Source organism: Abrus precatorius, unplaced genomic scaffold (assembly GCF_003935025.1).
Source record: "Abrus precatorius isolate BTA unplaced genomic scaffold, Abrus_2018 Scaffold8, whole genome shotgun sequence".
Taxonomy (NCBI): Eukaryota; Viridiplantae; Streptophyta; class Magnoliopsida; order Fabales; family Fabaceae; genus Abrus; species Abrus precatorius.
The window spans coordinates 3,864,087-3,889,306 of record NW_020874428.1 but is presented as its reverse complement, the minus strand read 5'-3'; the positions used below and the strand labels follow the sequence as shown (position 1 = coordinate 3,889,306).

At 34.0% G+C, this 25,220-nt stretch overlaps 2 protein-coding genes across 4 annotated transcripts; both read right to left on the bottom strand.

The window, feature by feature from the left end:
* Positions 1–4,087: 4,087 nt before the first annotated feature.
* Positions 4,088–24,026, bottom strand: LOC113848480 (ATP-dependent zinc metalloprotease FTSH 4, mitochondrial-like). Of its 3 annotated transcripts, XM_027478015.1 has the most exons (9): positions 23,858–23,990; positions 23,123–23,210; positions 17,221–17,484; positions 15,569–15,805; positions 15,348–15,472; positions 13,518–13,994; positions 12,217–13,161; positions 7,033–7,045; positions 4,088–4,098 (listed from the first exon to the last, which is right to left on the bottom strand). In XM_027478015.1, the coding sequence occupies exons 1-7, from the start codon at positions 23,882–23,884 to the stop codon at positions 12,232–12,234; spliced, it is 2,148 nt and encodes a 715-aa protein (XP_027333816.1). In that variant the 5' UTR covers positions 23,885–23,990; the 3' UTR covers positions 4,088–4,098; positions 7,033–7,045; positions 12,217–12,231. The 3 variants fall into 3 exon arrangements, with proteins under 3 accessions (XP_027333816.1, XP_027333815.1, XP_027333817.1); XM_027478014.1 differs by lacking the exons at positions 4,088–4,098; positions 7,033–7,045 and having other exon boundaries at positions 11,990–13,161; positions 23,858–24,026; XM_027478016.1 differs by lacking the exons at positions 4,088–4,098; positions 7,033–7,045; positions 17,221–17,484 and having other exon boundaries at positions 11,996–13,161.
* LOC113848482 lies at positions 5,395–10,413 on the bottom strand. Its single transcript, XM_027478019.1, has 6 exons — positions 10,091–10,413; positions 9,685–9,767; positions 7,760–7,881; positions 6,884–7,048; positions 6,444–6,537; positions 5,395–6,324 (listed from the first exon to the last, which is right to left on the bottom strand). Exons 1-6 carry the CDS (start codon positions 10,217–10,219, stop codon positions 6,078–6,080), a joined length of 840 nt encoding a protein of 279 aa, XP_027333820.1. The 5' UTR covers positions 10,220–10,413; the 3' UTR covers positions 5,395–6,077.
* Positions 24,027–25,220: the final 1,194 nt, after the last annotated feature.

Genomic DNA, 25,220 nt, shown 5'->3' with positions numbered 1-25,220 from the left:
AATCATACTCTAACTAAAGGACTAAGATTAAAAGGGTATTTTATTTATACAATTTGTAAAATTATTAATCATGAAGCCTAACTTACAAGATGTTCCCATACATTTATTTACTAAAGAGACTTGAAGTCATGTTGTTCACATCTTCTAGTTTTGCATAAAGGAGGTGTTGTTATAAATTCTTAAAATCAAGTTCAAAATAAAATAGGAAGTGTAAGATAAAAATTACAATTATTTTTTATGAATGTTGGTTTTTTAATTGAGAGAATAATGTTTAAAAAACAAAAATAGAGAAATAGACAAAGCAACAATATAGTAAAAAGAGAGAAAAGGAATGAGACTCACATGTGCAAACGAAAGAAAAAAATTGGACATTGCATTAAGTTCAGCAAAATATTATAATTTAACACATAAGAAAAATAACTACTACAACTAAAATGAAACCACTGTCAATAACACGATTAAAGAAACTTAACTTCTTCCTAAATACTAGGACAATAATTTAACACTAAATCAGCAAACAACAAATAAATAAAAAACTAAATTGCAGTCATAAAGTAATTTTCTACCACTCCTTATTGTTTTAGGAGCTTTAAACACTAACTTTGTATATTAGAAACTCAAATTTACTTGCTCGAAGTGATTAAATGAATAAATTTGCCATTTGATCTTTAAATTTATAGTAACTTGACTGAACAGAACATGAATTTTTCTTTTTAGTAAAAATTGAACTTGTGTACACTTACTAAAAGCAAATGGCATTGTTTTCTTAGCCCTTTAACTCTCTGACTTTGTAGAATTTTTTTTTCTCTAAATCATATGCAAGTTTTTTGACCCTCCTCGAAGGTAATTTAAAATTATGTGTGACCACAAAATTAATCACTTCATTGTCAATAATTTCTTCAACAATGCTTCATAAATTATTAGTAGATAGATGACTTCAACTAAACAAGCCACTTGTTGCTCCTCAGTTGGATCAAATGAAAAACTTTTACCTTTCATTTTAACCCGTAGAATCTCCTGGCCATTATTGTTATAGATATGACAATACTGATATTCAAAGGATACTTTAAATCCTTTTTCTATCAATTGAATAACACTAAGCAAATTTTGGTTAATATTAAGTACATAAAGAATATATGAAATTATCTTCATACGTAAACTTGTTAAAATTATGATTGTTCCTTTTCTCTTGCTAAGATATAATCACCATTGCCTATTTTGACTTTGGTAATGTTAGTTGTTCTTAAATCTCTAAAGAGTGTCTTGTCAAAGGTCATGTGGTTGATATAACCATTATCAATCAAACAACTTTCACTTAATTCACTTCCTACAAAACATTTAGCCACAAAGAGTTTATCCTCCTCCTCTTGGTCAATGATCTTAGTTGCTTCATCTTGTTGATCTGTATTCTTGCAAATGATAGCTTCATGCCCTGTTTAATTGCACTTGCTGCATTTTGCATCTGGTTTTCTCCCACATCTGAACGGTGGATGACCTATTCTTTTGCAGTGTTGACAAGGTGAGTAAATTTTCCTTTTATCCTTGCCTTTGTTTTGATTGTTTGAAATATTGCTAGTGCTACTAGGTCCAACATTATGATGCCTGGCTAGAAGATGCTCTTGTGCCTATAAGGCATGTAGTATTTTTAGCCAAAATGATCTTTGACAAATCTTTTATGTTTTTCAATGAAGTTATGAACACTTCATACATCTCAAGTACCATTACCAAATTTTTTCAATAATTTTGGAATTAGCAAAATCAATGCTCAACAATCTTATCTTGTTGGCAATACTCAATAGTCTGTTTGTGTGTTCCTTTTTTGTCTCAGGCTCTTATCTTTTAGAACTTAAATTCTCTCATTAAATTAAGCACCTACATTCTTCAAATTCTTTTATCTCTAATATCTTCAGATATTTTCAAATTACTTTTGTTGATTTGAGGGCCATGATTCTTGTGAAGATGGCTTGAGAAACACCAGCAATTAGACATGCCTTTTCTTTTTCCTTTCTTGTTTTTGTCTCATTGTGATATCTGATTGAGGCAGTAGTAGGATTGTCCTGCAACGAAACTACTTCATAATCCTTTTCTACAATTTTGCAAAGATCAAATGCCTCTAGATAAGACTCCATTCTCACTATTCAAAGGTCATAGTTTTGCTCATGGAAGAGCAACTTGAAAAAAACTTGTTTCAAATTCCATTCTATAGGTCCCATAAAAAGAGAGTTTTGATACCAATTGTTAGTTTTTTAACTCTGAGACAATGTTTAAAGAATAAAAATAGAGGAATAAACAAAGTAACACTACAACAGAAGAGAGAAAAGGAATGAGACTCACGTATTTGAGATAATTGATTAGTCTATTTAAGTACTTTAGTATTTAATAGACAAACTAACCATTTAATAAACGACATAAGACTCATTGAATATAATATGATTTGAAGAAGGTTAAAGCTATCAACAACCCAACAAACTATCTAAAAAGTTGTACGAAAGTAAAGAAAAATCAAAGCAAATATCAAGAAAAATAGAGATACTTATGTAGATAAAACTAATTTATGTATTTCTATCTGCTTATTACACCGCCAAAAAATAAAAAAAGTCAAGAGTACAAAAATATCACTAATACAAATAGTACAAAAATAGGTTGGACACATCATAAAAATTTACATAAAGGTGATTTGATGTGTCTAAAAGATAAATAATTATGTCTAACAAATACATTTTTGAAAAACATATGTAAAAAGTAACAAAGAGATACAAAAAGTATAAAATCACACTTAGCATCAAATTTTCTTAAACTTTTTATTCTTTATATATAGACTTTTCTTTATAAAAAAGACGTTAATAAGTTGATTGAGAAGACATTTAAAAAAACACTCAAAGTGTGTGTGCTTTTTTTATTGTCTAGAGATGTAGTATTGTTAAATAATACTTAGGGTTGTTTAAATTTAAAGAGATTGATAAAATACTCAGTTTGAGATATATAAGTTGTAATATTTATTAATAATAAAAATTCTTAATTGTATGTTAAAGATTGGACATAACCTTTGAATTTAAAAGTGAACCAATATAAATCTCTGGGTATGCTTTTTTCAACTATTTCTATCAAACAATTTTTTTTAAAAAAATATATTTAATCTTCCTTCTTCTATTTTCTAACTATTTCATAAATAATAAAGATATATAAGAGAAATATATTAATTTAAAATGGTAATTTTTTTCTCTTGTTATTCACTCCTTAGAGCTTATAGTTAGTGTTTGTTGAACTTTTAGTTCAACTTTAGATGCTACAACTAAGCCTTCTTGTATATCTTTAAGATAACATTAAAATTAGTTTTTCTATTATTTTAATGTGGGTAAAGATTAAAAAAAATTGTTAAAAAGGATAATTGAGTTTAAGAGCCTAAAGAGTTTTTTATATAAATAAAATAAAAGTGTAAAATATCATTCCTTAAGAAGTGTTTGTTTGAATGGTTACATGACTGACTTTTTGAGCAATTAGTATTTCCTAAGTCTCCTCTGGATTATTTTTATATTGCTGATTTTTTAAAGTTTTGTTAAAATCTTTTGAACACATAATTCAACATTTTTTTTCCTTTTGTGTTTGTATTATTTTCATATACATTACATAACATCCTTGCTTGATAGGGTAATAAAAAATAAATCAAGAAAAGAAATCTAACATTCAAAATTTTTCATTTTTAAAATATTAAAAATTTATATAATAGTTTATTTCTCTTGTTTAAAGTTTTACTCTCTAAAATATATAACATAATGTTTAACTTAAAATTTTAAAATTTTAGACTTTGTTTGAGAGTTATTTTTAAAAAAAATAAAATCAAAAAAAGACTTAAGTGATGATAATTCTTGTTTGAAAGTTTTTATACGAGGGAAGGAGATTTTATTAATTCTCATTTTAAGTTTATATTTTTAAGTTCCTTCAATTTGGTAGATTTTTACTAACTCCACTCCTCTTCGGTTCTCCTCAACTCCCTTAGCCTTCAAACTCTTTCTCTCTATCTTTTTCAAAACTTTCAAAATAAAAGCTTAAAGTTTGAGTTTGAAGGATAAAAAAGAAGAAAAGAAGAGTTAAACAAATCTTTTAAATTAAGGAAACTTAAAAATATAGATTTAATAGAATTTTGGAGGGTTTATAAAATTTCGCATAAACTAACCCTCAAACAAAAAGTGACTATTATTGAAAAAGATACAATAAAAAAGGTCAAAGGGTTAATTAACTGTTTAACCTAAGAGCAACAATAATTGAAGAAACAGATATTAAACAATATATAGCAATAATGCCCGTAGAAATTGGATGGCGAACAAAAAAATACAAGACAAGCTATGAGATGAACTGATTTATCAATCTCATTTAGCACCACATCTGGTAACTCACCAGCCAAGGAATCATTTTCACAATTCATAGTCTTGATGGACCAACCTTATCTCCGGTTCAATATCCATATGTCTATCCATTGTTATTTATTGTTTATCTACGTTGACAGGTTGAAAAAGAAAACTAGGCTGACAGCCTAAGACAATGGAAGAATAACTTGAGTTAACAAGGGAAGGAATATAAGAAAAATTGGATTATTTTTCTTTCGCTTGGATGTGTGGTGAAGGATGAGAAGCTGAAAGGTATTAATAGAAAACTTCAGCGTAACCCTCGCTCACGGAAAGAGATATTCTGCAGTAACTTTACCACTGCATTTAATCTCAACCATTAAATACAGTAAAATTTACACTTAAAAGGATCGTGATACCTCACTCACATATTCTACATAAATATATTTGAACGCTTTAATATGGGTTCAAAGATGTCAATAAGTGCTTAAAAAAGAAGCAAATGCATACTCAAATTCATCCTTTTAGAAATCCAACTGTTTCTTTTTGGTCTAAGAAGAAACTTATAATAAGCCTTACTAGTTGGTAGAAAAAAAGTTAAGAGAATGGAAAAGAACCATTATGAGAAATCACTCACACACACTCAAAATCCGTATTCCATAGCTTATTCAATTGAACTGATTTCTCAAAAGTCCAACTTAATTTCAAATAAATAATAGCTGATACCGATCAATTTGATGTATTTTAAATGTACAATGAAAAATTGGTTGCGTTTATTATTAGATCAATTTAAGGAAGCTATGTCTTTTAACTACCACTGGCCAATATGGATCACCAGTGTCCTCACGTCTCCCTCCATTTCCTAGTCTTTTCGAACTCTGGTGGGACTAAGATCCTATCCCATTCCCTTATTTCCCGTTCTATCTAAACATGTCATAATCGGGAGCCACAAAAAAGCATACCAAATACAAGTTTGAATTTATCATGCCTTGAATTTTCCTGACTCGAAAAAGATTGTAAGGTACATAGTCTAAAGAAATACAAGTTTCAACCTGGAACATATTGCACTTTCATAGTCTTTTCCGGATTCATTTCTGAAACATGATATTGGGTTGTATTGATGTTTTTCCCAAAAGAGTATAAAGGCAACGAAAAAGAAAGCGTTATGGGGGACAAACGAAATGTGCAAAAATGTTATGGGGATGAGTAAATCTTTACACAGCGTCAGGGAGAGTCTGGACTCTAATTACAAACGTAGTAGTCAATCTCCAAGATAAATTGCTGTGACAGTTGCCCTTTTTAATTACTTGTTAGCTGAGGCCGCTCATCAGCAGAAATGAGAATTAAATCAGCTTAGCTTCATATTTTCTACCAGATGAGCCATGTTCATACTTGTGATGTTCATTTCATCACTCATCTGTAGCAACTGCAAGAGCATAAACTTTTAACAGCAGTGATGAGAGTCTATTGTCGATAGACAACCTGGCAATAATGATGCAGCAATTATTGTCAGGTGTGCCACTATTGAGGTCCAATAACTTAGGCAGCATTAGTCAATTTTCTTTCTTAACTTTGACTGTAGCTAATTATTAGTTGCAAGATGGGCACTTGGGAAGTTAAATATGGGACGGGGTTTATCCCTCTCTCTTGTTGATCTACTTATCAAGAACGTGACTTCATTTGTAAGAAGGATGGTTTAAAAGAAAGGGGTGTCGAATCTGCTTAATCTATAAACTAGAGTCGTGAATGAATGGGTTTATCTACTCTTCCAAAATGTGTCTGCTTAGATGTATCATTGTCTTTATCAGTATGAACCTTGATAAATCCCAAAACTAAGCTGCTCAACTCATCTTGATGATGAGAATATTCGTGATCAGCTCCTTCGATGATGTGCAATTCGTGGTTAGATGTGAACTTTGCAAACTCTAAAGCATCTTCTGCTGGTACAGTTTCATCCATGGATCCATGAATTGTCAACACACTATCAACATTGATGAAGTGATTAGCAATGGAACAGTTATACATGAAGCAATTGGTAGCAAATTAGCAACATTTTCAACGATGCACGTTATTAGATATAAATATAATAACAAACCCTACCTGCAATCATGAGGAATTAATAGGCAAGCAAGATGGGTAATAGTAGATAGGCGATCCATCAAGCTTTCTTCAGTAACACGATACATAATCTTTCCTATTGCAAGACAAAGGAAGATGTTAATCAGAAAGGTCCATCATGAAGTAAAATGACAAGAAGGAAATCACAGGCAACCACCAAAGACTGTTTTTCAGCAGCTGCTACATTGTAACATCAAGAGGAAGCTGGAAAGGTTGTTTAAAAAATGAAACAAAAGCAAGATGAAGAGATGTGACCATTCAACACCAAGACTCTATTACAACCACAAGAACCTCAACTCAGGATGTTCATGGCAACATGAACAAAGCAGCATGAAAACTCTTGACCAACAACACTTGCGGATAAAAAATCAGAAATGATAGATGAATAGAATTCAAAAGATTATTTGCATTTCATAACTCACCTCTTTTATTTTTAACAGCTATAAATCCATCTTGTTTGATCCTTTCTATAAAATTTTTGCCCAAGCGACCTTCCATCCCTCTTGCTAGATTAAAGCGGCCAGAGATATTGACAATGATATGAATATCCTTATATTTTGAGGCATATAACAGAACGACATTACCTCCTGCAGAAACCATTATAGTGAGAGACTTATATAGAGAAAATTCTATTACATTCACAAAGAACATCAGTTTCAGTTTATCTTCAAACCCTACGAAGTATACATTCTCTGCTAAAACTGTACAACTATATCTTCAGTTTAAACAATATGAACTTAATCAGTTTTTCATACTCAATTTTCTAATTCTAAAATTTTTCCGTCTAGGTTGTGCATGTCCAAACCATAGTTTGGGTAATTTTCCTTCATCTTTACCTATAGATCAAAGCTACACCTTACTCTGATAAATAATCATATTACCACCGCAACAGCGTCATCACAAGCTTTCTCCACAGAAATGAAAAACCAAATAGAGATCTAAATTTTCTCTCTCTGCATTTCCACCTGTATTCTCAGTGAACACAATTCAAAAATTTACATTAAGATAATTGTACTAACAATTTCAAATAATTACCTTGAGATAATTGTACTAATTCCATGAGACTTACAGTCTCACCTTGATTATTAAGCACTCAAAGTAAAACATTTTTGAGAATATTGATAACATTAATTAGGGAGAGACTAACAAAAAACATCATTTAACCAAATTCATTACGTTGGGTAGGAGAGAAAACAATTTCAAACTGTCACTGAAGTATTTCATACATGTTGTCTGTTGACTATGTTCAGTCCACAAATAACTTCAATTTCATATGATACGCATAATACTAATCTGACCTTTACTGTGACCAACAATTGCTGTAATTACATATTTCTCCTCACGGAAGTGTTGAACTACAGCTCGCAGATCTTCAACTTCTCTGTAGTAGTTACCATACTGGAATGAACCTTCACTTTCCCTAAAAGAAAGTAGAGTTATTTGTAACATAATTATAATTCAATACATTTTTTGTCCAGTATTGTGAACAACATGCACACCACACACCCTCATGTTACCTCCAAGGTAGAATAACTTTTACATTCAAGTTTATAACAGACTTGCCCCTTCATTTTGAATGTGGATTCATAAATTTCAGTCTTGGTTTTAGAAAAAATGAAGCCATGAAAGGGAGACAAAATTTTGTTTGTACGTAAATAGGACATTAAAACATAAACGTTATTGCAAAGTGTAATTTATGCTACTATTTGGCAGATTTGGTTGTGGCAGAAACTTTATATCTTTAACAAGGTTTCTTCAACACAGCGGCTGATTTGGGTTAAAGATTAGGTGTTTAGATTAGATTCTATTGGCAAGCACATGATCAATTTAAGAGGGTTTCCCTGACATAATGTTTGGTTACATGGAAATGGAGGGGGAAAAATAGAGGGCCAAAATTCCTCCCCTATAACTTTTGCCTTCCTTCCATTATACAGGGGATTTTATTTTTCCCTTCTTTTCCCCACCCTCCATTTTTTGAAATATACAGTCCATAACAGGTATACCTAATCTCACTTGTTGTTTGCCTTCATTACAGATGAAAAAGCAGTTGTCATCACTTTATTTGTTCTTTGCTCCACTGAAGTTTTCTTTTTTATTTGTTGTTTGCGCTAGTTAGAGATGTAATAAAAAGTCATCCGCAAACCTTACTCTAACTGTCCATGCTTTTAGGAGAGTTGATGTATGACAATATTTTGCCTTTTAGTTAAGGAGGATCCCTTATCCAAGTTATCCTCCAAATGCACTGTAAATTTCTTCTCTGTTTTACTGAATATCTCCTAAAAAAACTAAAAGATTTCCAACATTCATATTATACACATAAACATGAAGTTTAAAAATCTGAGTTATCGATTATACTAAGGGATAAGAATAAGTCAAGCTGCTCATCAGGAATCTATGGCCTAGCTCACATTAGGCCAAGGGCAAACTAGACCTATTTATCAACTACGTTAGGCTAAGGCTCTTTTAAAAGTCTGTTCGGTTGAAAAGACTGGCTTTAGGCCATTCAAAAGGTCTTTTAAGCCTAAAATAGTGACCTATTTAAATAACGATTTTTCATTAAGTAATCAATAACAGTAAGTATTCATTGAAAATTGTTGTATGTAATGTTATTAATGCTTGAATTCTATGATAGCATGTGATTTCTAATTAAAGTTTGATACACATAAGTTTTTATTAGGCACTTTTAGGTACACATTAAAAAAATCATTTAAATAAATACAAATAATAAAAAATATTATTCTCATATTAATTTTTTACTTAACCTTCTGTTATTATATATGTGTTAGTCTATTTAAAGGTTCACTAACCTAAAAATAAGCTTAGACCCATTAAAATATTTAGAAGTTGGTTTATAGGCCTATTTAAAAGACCTTACTATAACCTTTCAAACAAGTTTTCAAGCCAAGCCAACCTTTTAAAAAGACCATATCAAGCCTTAAAGTGATGCCCATATTAAAGAAAATAGGTCAACACTTCAACTTCAGATTTGGCAAATATAAGTCACGTTCAGATCTTGTGAAGTCTAGTCTAACCCAAACCATTTCTACCCCTAATGACACCAGGCAGATGTAAAGAAATATATAATTAAGTATAAAAGATATCTCACATACAAGCAAATCAAACTACCCAAAGGAAGAAAGAAAAACAAAGATTTGTTTATATTCCCTAAATAAATTAGCAATTCACTAACTTAATGTTCTTTTCCCTTTACAGCGAAGCTTACCCATTTCCAGCAAAGTCAAAGCGGAAGGCACTGATTCCATCTTTTTGCAGGGCAGCAGCAATGTTCACCATTGGGATTCTTTCCTATTCATGAAATCATTCTACCCTTTAGTTCAATGCACCCAGTTTCAACATGTTACATACTCAAGCACCGATAAATTTAGTACTCAGGGCGTATTTGAATAACTGCTTATTTTAAGCACTTATTTAAAAAGTCATTTTCAACATAATAACTTATATCATAGATTTCTAAATGAAACTTATTGAGATAAGCTGAAAAGCTATACCAAGAAGCTAATAACAACTGACGAGAGTTCTAAGCTGTTTGTCGTAAGTATTTATAAGCTCTTTCAAACAGATCCTGAATTATAAATATATAGTATAAAAATGTGAAAAGCAGCAACCACCTTGGAAGATTGGAAGCCATGGCACACGATAACAAGTGCAGGTGAAGCCGCCTCATGTAAGATCCCCACCAGATTCTCTCCATGGGTGTTTCGTATAGAGACTCTCCGTTCTGCACAACAATCGCTCATTTTCTAGGGTAATTACGTAACATACACCGTCACAAATCAAGCAGCAAAACCTCGTAAAACAATCCCGCGTGATAACTTTTCGATTCCACGAGTTGCCGAAAGGAATTGCGATATTCAATATGTATGGTCTCTAGTTGGTGAACAAAAAAGATTAATGCAAGTTGCAGCTCTGATACCCTAAATTGATCCAGAACGAAGAGAGAAAATCCTACATACTCGTACATGTAAATCTTCTACAATACATTAAATTAACAATTATTATTATTATTATTATTTTATTTTGTGTTAGCTCAGATAATACGAAGTAATTCCAAACCAAAAGACTCAAGTCTATTCTTCTTCACACTTTGTGATCGTTGGGGAAAAAAAATTGTACACATTTTTTAATACATTCTTCATTATTAATTAAAATTTATTAAAAATTTTAAAAATATAAAAAAAATTAATTTAAAAGTGAGAAATAGGTGTAAGTTAATAATAAAGTGTGTTATACAAAAAATTGTATTAGAAAATTTACATTACTCTTTTAAAAATTTGATTAATTTATGTAAGATAACAACGTTAATTAGTAGAATGGTGTAAAATTTTTAATTTGTAACAAAAAAAATTAGAATGAGTGGTGGACTTTTTTTTATGTATATGTTAAAATTGTAATGTAGTTTTTTTAATTACAATATATATATATATATATATATATATATATAAGTTGTAAAACTGCTTTGTAATTAGATTTCTTGTAATCTAACCAAATCAAATCAATGTTGTACAACCCATGTCTTCTTATTCCGAATTTAAAATTATAACCCTCAGATAATATGAGTTTAAATTCTCTTCAGTTATTGGATTAATCTATTAAGGGAAAAAAAAAGATACGTGCATTTTGTAAATTTCACAAAAATTATGGAATCCTCAAAATATATGTATCTTTCTCTCATATTACATCTCTTGAATCAGGCACGTAATATGAATGTGAAACAACCACCAATTTCTAAATCCAATTTAGCATAAATAAATCAGTAAAATGTTAACATCCTCTAATCAGAGTTTAGCTCAATCATAGATGTTTCCAGAAACACTCATAATAAAGATGAAAGTGAAACATGAGACTGTAGTTATTGCTAGTAGTGCCACACTTCAGAAAACTGAAAATTTAAATGAAATTACATATGTAAGAAATGTTATCAAAATTTTTTTAAAAATTGTTAAATTGAAACAAACAAATAAAAAATAAAAATTCGAGACAGCCAAAAAAACTCTTACGTTATATCATGTGTTCATATTAATTAGTACAGCTGTACAATGAGAATAATGTAAAATGCAATGAGTTGAGTATTCAATCTTCAACTTAAGATTTATCTTATCTTCTAGTAGTGGATTTGGGCGAAACACTGAAAAATGTTCATAGATTTTTGAAGAATTGTGTTAAAACCCCTTGTACAGATTCAGAGTTATAATTGATATTTAAGATTTTCCACCATCAACACTATTTATATACTCTACAAAATTAAAGATGGGGGAGAGTCCAACCCTGGTGCCTGAAGCAATGGCCATTAGATGGAAAAGCCATTCCAACGAATGAAGAACCCATACATTTGAGTGGGAACACTTTTCATAAATAAATGACACCTTCTAAGACCTTAGATATATTTATATTAGTATATATTACTCATTTATATTTAGGAAAATATAAAACATTCACGAAGTATTTCAGAACAATGAAAATCAGTTGGTCTCACTGAGGAAAAAAGAGAGAAAGAACGAAACAATTTGAGGTAAATTTGTAACCGTTTTTATTGTCTGAAGAAATTGAGTGAGGGTAACTGATTGAGCTGGAGATAATTGATAAATGATAATCTCTCTTAATTTTTCATTGTACACTACAAGTACAAACAATGTATACACTTCTATGTCAAGTTCCACCGAGTGAAATTGAACCACAAAGTCCCAAAAAACCTGGAAAAAAATATAAGCCATGTGGCCATGTTGCTGCATGTCACCAGTGTCTTTTCTTGCTAAGACCCCACATGAGCACTTTTAGCCTTGGAGGCAGCTGCAGTAGCTGCAGCTGTGGCAGCGGCAGCAGCAGCAGCTGCAGCGGCGGAGGCTGCTGGGTGACTGGATGATGGAGGCACTGTGTTAGATTGTGAACTGCTCTGAGCTTCAACTGTTTGTGTCTGCTGCTGTTTCTGGGATCTAACTTGGGCAAGTAATGCCTTTATCTGACTTCCTGTAAGTGTCTCGTGCTCAAGAAGAGCATTTGCAAGTGCATGAAGTTCCTTGTTGTGAGTAGTTAGAATAGTTTTGGCATTGTTGTAAGCCCTCTCCAGGAATTGCTTCACCTCTTTCTCAATAAGAAGCCTAGTCTCTGAGCTCATGCTTCTCCCGTCATCATCGTAATCATGAGTGACTAGACCAACTTCATTACCCATACCATATTTGGTAACCATTTCCCTTGCCAGATTTGTTGCCTTCTTAAGATCTGAGGATGCACCAGAAGTAATTTCATTTTCTCCAAAAATTAGTTCTTCGGCAACCCGGCCTCCCATGCAAACATCGAGCCGGGCAAGCATCTGTTTACGGGAGACGCTGGTTTCGTCTTTGTCAGGCAATTGAGAAACCATGCCAAGAGCCATTCCACGGGGAACTATAGTTGCCTTGTGAACAGGAAGGGCCCCATCAGTATGAATGGCCACGATCGCATGGCCACCCTCATGGAACGCAGTCAACTTTCGTGACTCTTCAGATATGACAGCTGATTTCCGTTCGCTCCCCATCAGAATCTTGTCCTTTGCATGTTCTAAATCAGCCATGTTCACAGCTTTAGCACCATCCATTGCTGCCTTGAGAGCAGCAATGTTAACCAAGTTTGCAAGGTCAGCACCAGAGAACCCTGGCGTTCCTCGAGCAATGATCATTAAATCAACATCATCAGCCTTCAGAACCTGTACTTGATTGGGACAAAAAAAACCAGCATAAAAAGTTTTAGTTGATCGAGATATTTTAGCTCTCACAATAATAACAAATTTAGGAAAACACCCATATGAACAAGTGTTCTAATAAAATACAAATAATGGATATAACAAACGCCTTATGTAACAACTTCAACCTAAATGGGTCTAGCTCATACACAAAAGTATTTGATGGATTGCCAATGATAGCCCAAAGAGAGCATACAACAGCAATGTTTTGCAGCAACATAATAAGAGTACTGACAATCTAATTCTGAAAACAGGAATCATACCAAATCCAACCAAGGCTATCAAATATGATACATTCTTTACTAGTGGTAAATGCATACCTTTGACATGTGCGATTCCAAGATCTGCCGTCTTCCTTCTACATCTGGATTGGGAACAACAACATGGCGATCAAATCGCCCAGGTCTCACCAATGCTTTATCCAATGACTCTGGAAAATTAGTAGCAGCAATCACAATTATGCCCTCATTTTGTTTGAATCCATCCAGTTCAACCAATAGCTGGTTTAATGTCATCTTCATGTACATATGATCCTTCTGATTTCGGCTTCCTCCAATAGCATCTATCTCATCGATGAATATTATAGAAGGTGACCGCTTCTTTGCTGCAGAAAAAAGATCCCTCACCCTTCGTGCACCAACTCCAACATACATCTCTTCAAATTCACTTCCACTGCAGGAGAAGAAAGGAACCCCAGCCTCTCCAGCTATAGCTCTTGCTAGCATTGTTTTTCCAGTGCCAGGTGGACCAACAAGCAAAACTCCTTTAGGGAGCTTACCACCAAGACGAGTAAAGCGCTGTCACGAGGGAAACAAATTGTACAATTAAAAAGATGATAAGGAAAAAGAACAGGCCAGTATCTGTGGTCAGGAAGAAAGCATATAAAATGTAACTACAAAGTATGAAAAAAGCATGACATCAAGAGGAATTAAACAGAATTCAGGTTCTGAATAGCCTATCTAATAAATTATCTAGAATATGACACCAAATTTTTTAAGATTTTCACAGAAACTCCTCAGTTTATCTCTACCAATGTAAGTAGTAACTAGTAAGCACATGCGAAACAAGTATTATAAATTATGTTATAATCCTGAAGTAAAATCCCAAATCTGCCACGCTAGCTTGCTCCAACTCAAACTGCACCATGCATATTGATGTTTGCTTGGCACAATGAAAGCTAAGGAATAAAGGTACCTGATGAATATGTTAGAGTCAAGTGTGAATTAGTCCCACATGGAATGGGATATAGACAAGTTAGGGGTCTTTAAGGAGATGGACTCATGTACCCACTCGCTTAAGGTTTTAAGGTTACATTGTGGTGTCCTACTTCTTGTGAGACTTTCTACCTAAAAACCCTACCCCCAAAAGTGGTATCAGAACTAGGTCAATTTAAGTGACCGGCTCAGACGAGTAGATGAGCCGCGGCATAGAGAGCCGACAGTGTGGCACCCATGGTCTCAATGTAAGAGTACACCGTAAAGGAAACGGTGATACTAAATAAGCCCCAGCAAAGAGCTAGTGGCACCCACGTGCAAAGGGTGTAGAGCTCAAAAAGTGAGTTCAGTGTGAGAGTGCACCGTAGAAGAAATGATGACACTAGATAAGCCCTAGCAGAGAGCTAGTGGTACCTACGTGCGGAGGGTGTAGAGCCCAAGACAGTGTCGTTAAGTGGACAACAACTCACGCGAAAGAGAGTAAGGGTTGCTCTAGTGTAGTAGACCATGGATACTTGTGATGGAGAAAACTTCCGCTATGGAGGGAGCTGATATGGAATATAAATAGATTGACAATTGAGGGGGAGTATTGGAGTCAAATGTGAATTAGTCTCACATATAATAAGATATGAGCAAGTTAAGGGTCTTTAAGGAAATGGATCTATGTGTCCATAGGCTTAAGGTTTTAGAGTTACATTGTGGTGCCTACTCCTTGTGAGACTCTACCGAAAAACCCTACCCCCAACAAAATACTGATGTAGAAGCATCTATAAAAAGAAATAAAAGAAACATGGTAAAAGTGTACATTACAGGCAAGTTATTTAGAGTTTAGACATTATTATCCAGAGGAAGAGATCCGCTTTATTCAAGCTTCAGTGCACAGTGCTAGAAATGTATGCAATGGGAAGAGCATGAACTTATACCAGAGATGTCTACCTTGGGATCTCGGAGGTAGTGAACAATTTCTTCCAGCTCTGCCTTTGCCTCGTCAACCCCTTTTACATCATTAAATTTTGTATTTGACTCCATACTCGGTCGCACTTCTTCATTTATACCAAGTCCTAGGAAATAAGAAGCACAGAGAACATGTCTACTAATTTCAGATTCAATAAAAAATGAAGATGAACAGGACATAAATTACACTGACAAGGCAATACCTTTACTAATTCCCTTATCTTCAATTAGTGCTCCTACACCAGAAATCAAGAAGAAAACCACTGCAATGGACCTAATTGCTCGCCATAGCTGATCTTTTAAATTCCCACCTTCTGTAGCCACCATATGGATTGGATTATTAGTAGTTCCAAGAGTTTGGTCTTTGGTTGAATTTCCCACATTTCTAAAAGCAGAAAGACCAGCTATACTTTCTTCCTCCTTCATTGAATTGGAAATACCTGTAAATTCATATAAAACCTATGGTCATAATTTAATATCAGAAAGATACACTAAAGAAATAAATGTCCAAATAGCTCAGTAAAATGAATATGACTGTTGAGAAAGGTATAAATTGGAATGCTATCTTTTGCCAGTAAAATATAGTTGCCATCTTAAATCATTTTGTTCATGTAGTCTTAGAAAATAACACTTGTCTTAGCACTACATAAAAATTCAAAAGAGGCATCACATTCCTAACGCAGAATTACATCATGGAGAAAAATAAGATTCTTTTCTTTATTTTTATCTGGTGGGGAAAGACATTAATTGAATTCCATAGTGCCTGGAAAAGATCAATTACTACCAGTGCAACCAGACAAATGAATCATAGGCACAAAGAAAACAAAATAATTTGCTTTAGTTATGTTTCGGAGTTGGATTTTGGAAGGGAGGACAAAAATCTTATTTTCAAATTTAAAGAGTTATATAATATTTACAAAAATAAATAAAAATATTAACACATTAATATTATATTAATCTATCATTTTATGGCCTTTATTTCAAAAATATTAAGAAATTAGACAATGTTAAATAGAAATAAAAATTTTGTCCACTCCTCTCTTTCCCTCCAAAACTTAACTCCCAAACACACCCTAAAAAATTATTCTAAACAATGACTGGTTTACTGGTTTGAGAGATACAAAATCAAGCACACAAGACTTTACCAATTAGATTTATTATTTCAAAAATATATTGATACCATAATGACTTCCCTCACAATAAAGGTCATCAAAGAATTGGAACAAGATCAAGGACAGAAGATTTACCAATTAGTCCTATTATTTCAATAATATATCAACACCATAATGATTTCTCTCACAATTAAGGTCATCAAAGAATTCAACATAAATGAGACAAGATTTCTATGTACACCTTTAAAAGTGTGTGGATAAGATTTTATTTTTTTTTGAGGGGGGAGGGAGGAAGGACTACATGAAATCCTAGCATTCAGCAAATGAAGAGTTCTCAATGAAAAGGAAATGAACTCTTGCCTCGAGACTTTTTCATTAGGGTACAACCAGGAAAAAATACCTTCTTTTCACAGATTAGTAAGTAACCCAGCTTTCTAATCAAAATATTAAAATTTTGTGCGCGCAACCTAATTTATGAAAATAAGTGTGCTTTGTTAGTGAATGCTGGCAGATGCAATTTGGCCATCTTCACACCCCTATCAAAAATAACAACCCAGAAACAAAGCAGAGATAAGAGAACCAAATATGTTGCCTGTTTGGAAAAAAACCTTATATCATTGAGCAAGTTTAAGAGGTCAATAAACCAATGTTGACAAAAAAAAAAGGCCACACAGAGCAAATCACAAGCCTAAAAAAAGAGTAGTTTATCAAGAAAATAAACAATTCTAGTAAAAAAAAGGTACCTCTCTTTAATGTCTTCAGTAATTCACTTTCATCAAGCCTATCAACTTTCACCAATGCTTTTATGTATTCAGAAAGAGCTGAAGGAATAGTATGCAGAGATGGCTGGCTTTCAAATACTCTAATCACCGCTTCAGGATCATTCTGTCGGTATAGTTCCTTGAGATATGCAACTTCACTGGCTTCATCTACATCACGCACTCGACGAGCTAAGTTGCCAATGTAGCTAGACTGAAATCTCTCCTGGGCATACAAAAGCCTATTCCCTACAGAATTTTGATGGCACATAACATCAAGATACTCTGATTTGAACATACATTGGAAAAAAAAGGATGAATTATTTCACAAATAGAACCCCACCCACCCCCTCCCCCAATGATAAAAATGAAAAGACAAGAGATTTCTACAACACAACAAATTATAGAAAGTTAATTGCCAAAGCAACATAATTAGGAAAAAAAATTTACATTAAAAACAACAAATGCGAAGACTGATACTATTAGGACTGGGAATGTGGGCTGAGACTTTGAAAATAATTCCAAGATTTGGAGAGTGTATGAGAGGTGAAACAAGGGTGCGAAGAGAAGAGAAATGTTGAGGTGCCAAAGGGTATAACAAAATTAGCTAATGAGTGAGAGAAGGGGGAGAATATAGGGGAAGGATAGTGAGGAGAGAGAGATGCTTGGATATTTTGGAATTCTTTTAAGGCCAGAGGGTGTTAACCTCTCTGGAGGAGCTTGCTCTGTGGCAATAGGAAGTTAGGAACCATCATCCTACTGTATTTCTATTTCATTTTGAGGAATAACACATATATTCTCTCATTTCCCTGTTTATTCTTCTTCTATATTCTGGTTCTTTTAACATTTGGTCCAACCTACTGGATCCAACGAGACAATGACATATTCCAGTGGCATAATTAGCGAATGCCACTGAAGAAAATGGAGGCTAAGGTCACCAAGTTGCCAGCCTAAAAAACGTGATGCAAGTTATGCAACTCAAGGCTGATTCGAACCATGAGAAGCAAGAAAGAGTAGAATGGCAAATGGAGATGGCTCAGCCATGAACAATTACACTAGCCCGCACAGTGACCCATTTGATCTGTCAAGAAGGTGGAGTTGCCAATGTTCAACGATGATGACCCAGTAAGATGGATTGTTCGTGCTGAAATCCATTTTTAAGTACAGGAAACTCATCCTGATATCAAGGTGACTCTGGTACAGCTTTGTATGGAGGGGTCGACCATCCATTTCTTCAAGTCTCATTGACAAACACACCGGTTTAACGTGGGAGCAGTTGAAGAATGAGCTCTTAGAGCGTTATAACGAAAGTGGAGAGGGTGATGTCTTTGAGCATCTGGCAGCAATTCAACAAGAGCAGAGTGTTGAAGAGTATATTAGAGAGTTTCAGCTTTTAACAGCGCATATTCCACACTTACCTGATGACCAGTAGTTTGGGTATTTTGTGTATTGATTGAAAGATGGCGTCAAAGGACGTGTGCATAGTATGCAACATTGTGACCATTACCGCGTTCACGTCTTATGCATTTGACCAGAGTTGTAGAATTGGAATTGCAAGAGAGGAAAGGAGGGTGGTCAGGGTTTCGGTCAAATCGAAACAAAGGAAACAATGTGTTGGGCCAATCTAGCATAGGCCCAAGTATTTAACAAGCCCAACCCATTCAACTAACTTTTATGGGCCAGATTGTGGGTCAGTATTGGACTTTGGTCCGAGTGGGTTACACCATGAAGGACAAAATGTGAGTAGGAGGGTGAAAGCGAAAGCCGGCAACGAGCAACATTGTTTTGGGCCTAGGGATCAAGGGGTGCACCACTTGTCCTACCAAGAGTTGGCTGATCGGAAGAGAAAGGGTCTATGCTACAAATGCGTTGATCCCTTTCATCCAAATCATCAATGTCAGTGATGTTCCTAGGTAGTGCATTAGTAGTACTAGAGCAGAAACCTTAGACTATGAAAGTCAAGGCCCAAATCAATGGAGTCTCAACCCTCCTTTTGGTAGATAGTGGAGCTATACATAACTTCATTTTGAAGAAGCTCGTGCAAGCTATGGGATGGGAGGTTGAAGATACTAAACCCATGAATATCAAACTTGCTGATGGCAACAAGGCTAACAGGGGTTCTGTCCAAGAGCGGAGTTCGAAATTAGAGAACTGAAATTTACTGTTGAAACAGTCTTGTTTGACTTGAACGGAATCGATCTTATATTGGGAATTGTGTGGTTGGCAACATTAGGTGAGATGGTGGTTGATTGGGAACAACAAAAGTTACAATTCCAATGGCAAAATCAATGGGCCAAGGTACAAGGAGAGGGCTGCAAACAGCGGGGTCAAACTACATTCAAATTTTGATATGCAAAGGAAAGCATATGATCAAAGGCTTGTTATGGTCTACTGAGTTGATACTAACAGCTGAAGCAGACAGGGTAATGGAGAGTGGTATTCAAATGGAAGAGTTGAATAGCTTGTTAGATCAGTTTGAGGTTGTTGTCAAGGAACCTTGAGGTTTGCCTCCAAGACGTAGCAAAGAACATGCCATTAATTTTGGTTAGGTCCAATGAATGTAAGGCTGTACGGATATTCACACCATCAAAAGAACAAAATTGAGAAACAAGTTGCTGAACTATTGCAATCAGGGGTGATATGACCCAATCAAAGTGCTTTCTCCAGCCCTATGATTTTAGTGAAGAACAAAGATGATTCTTGGAACATGTGCATGGATTACAGAGCATTGAACAAGATGTTAATTCCAGACAAATTCCCCATTCTAGAGATTGACGAACTTCTAGATGAATTGCATGGAGCCTAAGTCTCTAGGACTGATATGAAATTGGGCTTTCACCAAGTTCGGATGCAAGAAGAAGATATCCACAAAATGGCGTTTAGGACGTATGAACAAAGTAATAATCCAGACAAATTCCTCATTACAGTGATTGACAAACTTCTAGATGAATTGCATGGAGCCTAATATTTCTCTAACCCTGATATGAAATCGAGCTTTCACCAAGTTCGAATGCAAGAGGAAGATATCCACAAAACAGCGTTTAGGACGTATGAAGGACATTATGAGTATATGTTAAATGCCTTTTGGCCGTACAAATGCACCTCAACCTTTCAATCTTTGATGAATGATGTTTCCAAGACCATGATGCGTAGGACAGTGCTAGTCTTCCTTAATGATATCTTAGTATACGGTGCTAGTTGGGAAGAACATTTACATCATTTGCAAGAGGTGTTAACCTTGCTGCAACAACAATTGCTAGCTAATAAAAAGAAGTGTGCTTTTGGTAAGGAAGAAGTGGAATACTTGGGCCATATTATTTCAAAGCACAGAGTTGCAGTAGATCCTAACAAGGTTAAAAGTGTGATTGAGTGGCCAGTACCTACAAATGTGAGGGGAGTGCATGGTTTCTTAGGGCTAACTAGTTTCTACGGGAAGTCATTGAGGATTATGGAAAAAGAGCAAGACTACTTGCTTTAACAAAAAAAGATGGGTTTAGATGAATGAAATGCGGAAGCACAAACAGCATTTGAGTGGATCAAATTGCAACTAACTACAGTCCCTATGTTAGCTTTACCTAACTTTCAAAAGAAGTTTGTGATTGAAAGTGATGCTTCCGGGCAAGGTATCGGTGCTATTCTTACTCAAGGTGGCAAGCCAATTGCGTATTTTAGCAAGGCTTTGGGAGAAAGAAATCTGTCCAAGTCGACCTGTGCGAAAGAGTTAATGTTTGTGGCCTTAGCTATTCAGCACTGGAGGTCTTATTTGTTGAGGCGAAAATTCACAGTGAGAATGGATCAGAAAAGTTTGAGACAGCTACTCCTATAAAGGGTAACTACAGTGGATCAGCAGAACTGGGCTACGAAGTTGTTGAACTATCAGTTTGATATTGAGTATATGCCGGGTCCAGAAAATAGAGGAGCAGATGCTCTCTCACACAGATATGGTGAAGCTGAATTGCAGCAAGTAGTTCACTATCCTAAATGGGATGGAGTTCAGGCAATAATGGAAGAGGTGCATAAAGCTGCAAAGTTGATGTCCATTATATCAAATTTGAAACAGGGACAGGAAGACCATACCAGGATTTGAATACAAAAGGGGAATGCTGTTTTATGAGGGGAGGTTAGTATTGTCTTCTAACTCCTCATGGATCCCAAGATGCTGCATTAATTCCATGAGACTCCTCAAGGGGGTCACTCAGGTTATAACCGTACCTATAGAGGTTGGCTGTTAATGTGTTCTGGTTTGGTATGAAGAAGACAGTCCAACAGTTTGTGATGAAGTGTGATGCGTGCCAAAAACAAAAATACTTGGCTGCTGCCCCAAGAGGATTGCTTCAACCTTTGAATATTCACGAGCAGGTATGGGAAGAAATCTGTATGAATCTTGTAAATGGTCTACCTAAATCCAAAGGTTATGCAGCTATTTTGGTGGTAGTTGATAGGCTATCCAAGTATACTCATTTTATTCCCTTAAATCATCCCTACGCTGCTTGTGTATTGGCTGAGATTTTTACTCGTGAAGTGGTGCAATTACATGGAATTCCAGCTTCTATAGTCAGTGACAAAGACCCAATATTTGTCAGTACTTTTTGGAAAGAGTTGTTCAAGCTTCAAGGTACAGCCCTCAAAATGAGCACCACTTATCACCCGCAAACAGATAGCCAAATTGAAGTGGTTAATCATTGTTTGGAGATGTTTCTGCATTGTTTCATGGCAGACCAACTAAAGCAGTGGGTGCATTGGTTTTTGTGGGTTGAATATTGGTATAACACCAATTTTCATCCTTCCACTGGGAGAACACCTTTTGAGGTTGTTTATGGCAGAAAACCTCCTACGATAACTCGATTTCTTCCTGGAGAGGTAAGAGTGGAAGCAGTAAAAAGGGAGTTGATGGACATAAATAACTCTCAGACAATTGAAGTAACAATTGCAGCAGGCCCAGAATAGAACCCAGACTACAATGAAGGATCAGGCAGATAAGAAGAGGACAAATCGTGAGTTTGCAGTAGGAGATTTTGTATTTCTCAAGCCTCGACCCCATGGACAGCTAACTGTGGGGTCTCGTATTAATCCTAAGTTGGCTGCATGTTATTATGGACCATTTAACGTGCTGGTACAAGTTGGAGCAGTAGCTTATAGGTTGCAGTTGCCTGAAGCAACCAAGATACATCCTGCTTTTCATGTATCTTTGCTTAAGGAAGCTTTGGGGAAATATAATGTGCAAGATGAACTTCCTCCAGAGTTGGCTTGTGATGATGGAATAAGTTTGGAACCTGAAGTTATGCTAACAAAGAGGCTGATCAAAGAGAGAGAGGACTTTGTTAGTCAAGTGCTTATCCAATGGAAGGGGCAAGGATTGGAAGATGTCACGTGGGAAGAGGAATTCAACGTCAGAAGTCAGCTTCCTCACTTGAGCCTTGAGGACAAGGCTCCTATTGAAGAAGCGGGTATTGTTAGGACTGGGAATATGGGCTTAGACTTTGAAAATAGGCCCAAGATTTGGAGAGTGTATGAGAGGAGAAACAAGGGTACGAAAAGAAGTGTTGATGTGGCAAAGTGTATAACAGAATTAGCTAATGAGTGAGAGAACTAATGGGAATATAGGAAAAGGAGAGTGAGGAGAGAGAAAAGTCTTGGATATTTTGGAATTTTGTTATGACCAAGGGGTGTTAACCTCTCTGAAGGAGCTTGCTCTGTGGCACTAGGAATTTTAGGAACCATCATCCTACTGTATTTCTATTTCATTTTGAGGAATAAAACATATATTCTCTCATTTTCCCTATTTATTCTTCTTCTATACTTTGGGTCTTTAACAGATACTCTATAAGCAACTGACATGAAATTAACAAAAAGAATAATGCATTGTACATGAGGAAGGGATGTATACCTATGCGATCCCCAAACTTGTTGACAGAAAAATAGCTTCTAACCAACAAATTTTTTATCTGTCCAAATTCTGATTGACGCCTTGCAGCCTGGTAAATAAATTATATAAGTAATTGACACAGAAATGGAATACATGATATAAACTACATATGACAACTGATATCATGCAAAATAAGACATTTAATCAACAATGCCTCCAACATACACAAGTTCAAGTTTTCTTCCTTGCCAAGTGTCTTGCACCATTTTCAATAAGAAGTGTATAACAAGAAAAGATGAACAATAATAAGTTAAAAGCGTGCTATTCATAGCTGAAACTTGAACCCTCCACAGGATCTTCATTCATCAGTTACAAAGCAAACAGCCCCATACACAAAGAATCATATAACCCAACAAGCTAAAATCAAGATGGATACAATCTTCAATGCTCTAAAAAAATCATAATAAAGACAATCATTTCCTATCAGGTCTATATTGACTTAAAGAACCTTTGATTTTTTCCCTCCTATAGCAAAAAGGTTTAAAATTTCCTTATCATGAATCAAAGCCAGAAAAATCCCATTAGACCCATTATCCATTCAAGTGAAAAAAATTTAGAAAACGGAAGAAAGAGAAAGGGTATGAAAATCAGTAAGATAATTGTATAAAAAAGCTAAAATTAGGGTTCTATGAACAACAAAAACAAGGAAAGCATTCACGGTGGATGCGTTTGATTGAGGAATAAGAGTAAACTAACCTGCGAAATCATAAGCCTCAAAGCCATTTCCGTACTGAGACGGAGCTATGACCCAATTGAATTATCAAATCTTAGCAAATGATAACGTCAACGAGCTTTCTCCACGTTGGTGTCTGAACCCTTTTTTTTTTTTGGTTGGTAGTGCTGAACTTGAATTAATAATTGATATAAACTTTTTTTTTTTTACTAAATATTTAGTGGTAGAGATGATGCAATCGAACATGCAATCTGTTAAATATGAAGTCATATTTTACATTAAAAATTTATTAAAAATTATTAATTTTTCTCTTAAAAATTATAAGATATTATAAAATTTAATATATTAATAAAAACTATATTTTTTTTACAAAAACTTATAATTTATTATGTATCATTCAATATATATTAAAAAATCATTTAGTCTCTTACTTTTAAAATGTTATTATTCATTTTAAAAATATAATAATTCCTATAGAATTTTTTATATGTAAGGCTGTCATTGTAATAAATAATTAAACAAAACTACATACAATTTATAAAAAATTATTCAAAAGTGATATTTGCAAAAACTAAAAAGTAGGAAAAAGGCACTAAATAGATTAAAAAAAATAGAAAAAAAATGTTACAAAAGCTAAATTATACATTTAAAAAAAAAGGTAAATAAAAAGCCCTAATATTTTAAAAGATTAAAAGAATAATGTAGCTTAAAATTATTTAGATTTTATAAAAGACTCTCAAATATTATTAGCATTATTGATTAACGTTGTATCAAGTATCAAGAAATAATAAGTTATATCAGCTTAATTAAGTGACTTGAGTTGTAGAAATTATAACTAAATTAAAAATTTAGAAGAAAAATATCATCCCAACATAATTTGACTTGAATTAATTAGATATTTAGTATGATATTTGAGAATCAATAAGTTTTAAATTATACACCTATATATAAATTATTAATATTAAAAGTTAAAACATGATTACATAATTACTTAAAAATAATTATTTATATTTATTTTTTAATGTTGATTATTCAAATAATATCTAATAATCTATATTCATCGTTAACATTTATGTGTATATAGAGATGTCTAGGAAAAATGACGGCATAGATAGTAAGAACCAACCACCTCTACTTGCACACAACAAATTTGTTTTGTAAGACATTCATCAATATTTGTGAATATTTTTAAAAAAATCTCAAATATAACATAATTTAAAATTTAAAGTTATTTATATCTAAAATTATAATTTTAAAAAATAAAACTCTTAAATTATGAAAACTGTACAATATCTTATTATAATAATAATAACAATAAACATTAAGTTAGTCACATATCAATTTTTTATAAAATAATATATTTTGAAATATGCTCGCTTGATAAGG